At 29.3% G+C, this 6187-nt stretch overlaps 1 protein-coding gene across 1 annotated transcript; it reads left to right on the top strand.

Annotated features, from left to right (window-relative positions):
* Nucleotides 1–4945: 4945 nt before the first annotated feature.
* LOC112680141 lies at nt 4946–5725 on the top strand. Its single transcript, XM_025550150.1, has one exon. It carries the CDS (start codon nt 4946–4948, stop codon nt 5723–5725), a length of 780 nt encoding a protein of 259 aa, XP_025405935.1.
* The last annotated feature ends 462 nt before the right edge of the window (nt 5726–6187 follow it).

Below are 6187 nucleotides of genomic sequence, written 5' to 3'. Positions count from 1 at the left end.
TTCTCGCGTTCGCACAATTTCTGTACAAAAAAATAATATTCAATATTCTTGTTATATATATATATATATATATCTAAAATAAATAAATATAAATTAATTAATTATAATTAAAAATTAAATTATACGATTAAAATTTTAAATTTAAAAATAGTACAAAATACCAATATAAATAACCAAATATTTTTTATTTTCGTAAAAATTACAAGTGAGGCGGTGCCTCACTTGCCTCACCCCCAAAACCACCACTGCTTGACACCCATTTCTGTAGTAAGTCAACTCAAAGGTTACATTATTTATGGCCTATCTCTTTCAAGTCTGGTTATTACATCGATCAACTGGGTTTCTTTGTCTTCTTATCCTTTTTTTACCGTCTCTTTCATGTAAATAATACTTCAAATATTTTTTTAGCAATACTAAAATAGACTTAATTCTGAGTTCATTATATTTATTTACGTGAAGTTAACTGATTAAATCAATATCAGTGGTGGATTTAGCGTCAGGCAAAGTAGGCAGTTGCCTAAGGCGGCAAATTTTTAGGGGGCAGCAATTACAGGCCAATATTTTATTGAGAATACTCTAGGTTATTTTTTTGATTTTCTAATGTACGGTGATTACTCTGAAGAATGTCAAATAAAAATGTTTAATATTTAAGTACTTATAACATAATATTCTTGTTAATATAATATCTTCTTTATTTTATAATACATAACAATAAACGTTCAAGTAAATTATCGAACGATTGCCGAAATGTGTATCTATTAAATAAATACTAACCATAGATAACATATTTCGTTATTTTGTTTTTTTAAGTAGTAAAATTTATTAATAATCGCTCGTGGGTCGTTCGATCGCACGGCGTACACACTACACGGACAATACATACATAATATAATATGATATATTTTATACGAATACGGGTGACGATCGGTTCGTATTAGAACGATAGTCTAATTATAAACAAGTCACTGTGAATATTTGTATATAATATACTCGTACGTACTACCATTGATTATAAATAGTATTTATAATCAATGGTACTACGTACTGTGTGTACAAAAATAAAACTTTTTCTATCCGAAAGATAAAATTATTATAATAATTGTTTATTTTTCTTCGTGACTATGAAATAGAGGGCCGAGTAAAGAATAGGTTTATTTTGATTAGACATCCGATTATTTTCAACGCAACATTGAAGGCGGATAGACTTAATATTCAGATATTAGTATATTACTTAAATTACTGGTGATTAAACACTAATTTTATTAACACTATAATAATATTATAGCGATAAATTAGTGCTATAGGCTTGCAAAACTGAATTTTATTTTTATGAATATTCGTATGTATTAGTTCTTATTTGGAATTCCAAATTCTTGATTAATTAATTTTTACAAGCCCATTAAATAAAACACTTGACGATTTTTTATTCCCTACACGGTGTCTTATAGGTAAATATTTTCACCGTTAAAATTTGATTTTTATCGGTTTAAAAATGCATAGAAAGAGATTGAGTGGAGCACAATATAAAAAAGCAGCAAGAGAAAAAAAAAGCTATTAGTCAAACCTACCATACAGGTAGGCCTACTTCAGATTTAAATATTAAACAAATACCTAACTAAATGTAAAACGAAAGATTATGTAAGACAATTTAAAAATGATATATATAAAACCCATGACTGAATTTGTGGTTGTTCAGAAACAAATCGTTTGTATTGTTTTCCCTGTCTACTTTTTGGTCAAAAATCTAATGATGCCGCTTGAGTACAGAATGGAATAAACGATTTAATTCATTTAAATTCTAAAATTAAAACACACGAAAAATCAATGACACACATAAATTCTCAATTAAATTTAAAACTATTAGGAAAACAAGACATAAGGCAACAACTTTCTAGTGCGTATCGGTTGAATATCAAACAATACAGTGAAAAAATAAGTCATAATCGTTATATATTGAATAAAATCATTCAAATTGTATTAAATTTTGTGTACCTGAAATATAATAATTTGTATCTAATTTATCATAGTATTTTTACTTGAAAATGTATTATTATTATTATTATGTATTTATTATTATTATATTTGTAAAAATAGGTATAAGCAAAAGAAAAAGTAATTGGTAAATAACTAAAATTTGAAAACAATTATTTATTACAATTTATAATATATATATATATATATATATTATATTGGTTATTTTTTTTTTTTTGGATGTGCACTACTTCATTAAAAACCCACCAGCCGCCACTGTTTATTGTACGATATGTGTATGAAGGTATTCCTCTTGAGCGTTTTATTCAATTTATACCTAATTGTGAACATAAAGCTAACGATATGAAAAAAAGGCGTTTTGACACGTTGGAAAGCCTTGATATTGGTATAAATGATTGCAGAGGCTAGGCTTACGATACTGCTAATAATATGTCTGGACGTTATAACGGATTACAGGCAAAAATAAAAAAATTAAATCCCTTTTTTGTACATATACCATGTGCATGGCGCATTCATTAAATTTAGTTGGTACTCATGCTGTACAATGTTCTAATAAAGCTGCTCAATTTTTTCTTCATGTTCAACATTTTTATACATTTTACATTTTTTTCCGGGTCTACTCACAGTTGGAAAGTTTTAATGTTTAATTTAAAGTCTGAATCAAAAATACTAAACGTCTTTCAGGAACTCGATGGTCATCGAAAGATGATGCTTGTGTGAGTTTAAATGGTTGGTGGGATAAGATAATAAAAACTTTAAGTTTACTTGAAAATGACCAAAGTGAACCAGCTGAAACTCAAAACGAAGCCTCTGGATTGCGCAAAAAGTTTGAAAAACTCGAAACAACGTTTATGGTTATATTTTGGGGATTTATATTAAACAGATTAAGTATTGTAAGTAAAAAACTTCAAAGTGTTGAAATAGATATTACAGTAGTTTTGGAGTTGAGCGATTCACTAATAAATTTAATAGTATCTCAAAGAGATAATTTTGATGAATTTGAGAAAAAGGCAATTTTATGAGCTCAAATCAAAGAATATAAAACAACAATTTCAAATTTCAAGTAAAAAGAAAAGAACAATCCCATATGATGAATTAAAACAAGATGATGTTCAGTTAACAGGAAGAAATCATTTTAGAATCAATACATATTTAACAATAATAGATAAATTAAATAATGAGCTCTAAAAAAGACATGAAGCCTATAAATATTTTTGTGAACCGTTTTCTTTTATAAACACACTTAAAAACATGAAGCAAAATGAAATATCAGAAAAAGCTAAAAAACATTGCCAAATTTATAAAACTGATATAGATTATGATGAGTTTGAGCATGAACTATTACATTTTCGATCTCTTTTAATTTCCAAGTATAATGAAGAAAAATTCACTGCATTAAAACTATTGGAAATAATTTATAAAAATGACACAAGAAATACAATTTGAAGACATAATTCAACATTTTGTGGAAAAAAAGCAAGATGCAAACAAATGAAATAGTTCATTTTTTTACATTATTTTTATATGTTGTATAATAATAAGTACAAATTTTTAAGTTTGATTAGTTGCTTTTGTTTTTTATAATACCTACTAAAATTTAAATTTGATGAGACATATTAATTTTTTGAAGGAACTTAATTATATTATCTATATTATAATTATATTTATTTGGCAGAGTAATTTATTCAAAAAAATGGTGATGTATTATAATTATATTTAATAAATATTGTATTGATATACTATTTACTTGTATAGAACAGTTTATTAACAAAATCGCCATTAATTATTGTTTAGTATCAGTCTTTATGATTTATTTTTATGTAGTTAAATAAGTATTTTAAAATACGTTTTCTCGTTGATAAATTTAATAGGGCGACAAAAAAAAAATTTGCCTAGGAGCGGCAATTGTGTAAATCCGTCTCTGATGAATATATATACTAGTTTTAGTCTTTAAAACTTTAAATACATTTCCTATAATAGTAGCATAAGTCATAACTACAAATTAGAGCCCTTTCATCAAAATTGTTAACCTATCTACACCAGATTACAATTTCAGTTTTTAGCACCACTTTAGATCTTAAAATATATGTCACTATAGATCCTTAGTTATGTCATACTCTTAGCTCCCCATTTAAATTCCTGTGGGCTTGCCCCTGCCTATAGGTATCAATGTAATTGTTATACAATATACGTGAGGCCCTGGGGCCTGGGCAAGTAACCCGTTTGCACCGCTCTCGGACATCACACACAGTGACAAATTCTTATCCATCATTATTCTAATCATCAAACAGAATACTTTTAATACTTCTTAGTTACTAATCAGTGGCGTAACTTGTGGTCAATCCTGTGGGGGGGAGGGGGGCAAGCAGTAGTAAAACTAAAAAACTGGTACTATGGGCCTTTACACTTATAAATGGTAAAAATAAATACGATAATAATCTTAGTTCGCATTGTGCTATTGTTGTAATAACTAATAACCCGCCATGTATGCTGTAATTCCTCGTATTACAATTTGAAGGCGCTCGGTTTATAATGATACTATTAATAAATAATAAACTGAGGCACTCAAGAAATTAAAACGATTAATATATTATTATTAATTATTATACATTTCATTATGCTGTTTAATTTTTCTATGATAAAATAAAAATTGAATTATAAGTTATAAATTTTAAAGGGGGGGCAAAACGATACTATTGCCCCCTCAGTATAATATCTGGAGGGGCAGTTGTCCCCTCTTGCCCTCCCTCCAGTTTACGCCTATGTTCCTAGTATTTCAAAAGTATATTAAATATTAATCTAACGATAAATTTTTGAATTTTTCTTAAATAAGTTAACCAATAACCTTAAACTTGGGCACCTGGCAGGAAATACAATAGAGCTATACTTAAATACATATATATTTTATTTACAAGCATTATAATAACTTATATAATAAATAATATGATTCCTTATGTTCGCTGACGACCTGAAACTTTTCCGAAAAATCGAATCTGAAGCTGACTATCTCACCCTTCAGAATGAGTTAGATTCCATTAGCTTATGGTTTAGCACTCTTGGCCTCCAATTTAATACTAATAAATGCAAAGCTATGTCCTTCACCAGGCGCCGGTTGGCAATCGATTATTCTTACACTATCAATGGTTCAGTGATTGATAGAGTTACAAGCAATAGCGACTTGGGCGTTCTTTTCACTGCCGACCTGAACTTCCGCCCTCACATTGACTCCATCTGCTGCCGAGCCCTCAAATCGCTTGGCTTCGTAATGCGCACCATGAATGAGTTCAAGCTGTCTGGATCTCTCAAGACTGTCTACTGCTCTTTAGTCCGAAGCATGCTAGAGTATGCGTCTGTGCTCTGGGACCCATTTGTGGTAATTGATTCTTGCCACTTAGAGCGAGTACAAAGGCGCTTTCTGTCGTCTGCAGCTTACATGCTAAAAATTGTCCATCCTCCTCATGAATATACTCCAGTATTGCGCGCACTTAGCCTTACATCTTTAGCAGATAGGCGCGTTAAAGCTAATCTGGTCTTTTTAAAAAAGTTAATCGATGGTTCATTAAATGCCCCTTCACTGCTCGTCCAAGTAAACTTTAAAGTTCCACATCGGGCCACAAGGTCTCGAATTCCTTTTACTGTACCTCTCCATTGTACCAATTATGGTAAAAACAAACCAATTGACCGCATGATGCGGTTGGCTAACGAGGACCCCTCCTTTCTCAGTTTACCTTAAATTGTGTTATTTTTGTACATTTATTGTATGTAATTTTACTTGTGTCCTAATTATTTTATTTTATATTCACTGTACCTGTAATTCTGCTGTATTTTAGGCCATCGCCCCTTGTATATGTTAGCTATCTTATTTTACCGAATTATTATTGTGTACTGTACTAAATAAGGAACTTTTATTCCGTAAATTAATTAATAAATAAAAATAAATAAATAAATAAATAAATAAATATGGCAATAACAGGATTAAAATGGGACAATCTTCTAAAAACGGGATAAAAATCGTCCCATTTGAAGTTTGTCGGGACAACGGGAAGTGATGATCAAAAAAAAGACAATTCCGTTTTAAACGGGACGTCTGGTCACTCTAGACTAATATTTTATTTAAACTTTATTTCATAAATAATTTAATAGAATGCATTTAAATATTATATATATATATATATATTTGACTAGAGCAAAAGTA

The sequence above is a fragment of the Sipha flava genome, unplaced genomic scaffold (genome assembly GCF_003268045.1).
Source record: "Sipha flava isolate LNK unplaced genomic scaffold, YSA_version1 174_pilon_pilon, whole genome shotgun sequence".
Classification (NCBI taxonomy): Eukaryota; Metazoa; Arthropoda; class Insecta; order Hemiptera; family Aphididae; genus Sipha; species Sipha flava.
Note: the sequence above shows the minus strand (reverse complement) of the source record. Positions and strands in the feature narration are given on the sequence as shown.

What these genes read in the sequence shown, in the direction of transcription:
- LOC112680141 (XM_025550150.1), top strand. Translation starts at nt 4,946, where the DNA reads ATGTTCGCTGACGACCTGAAACTTTTCCGAAAAATCGAATCTGAAGCT.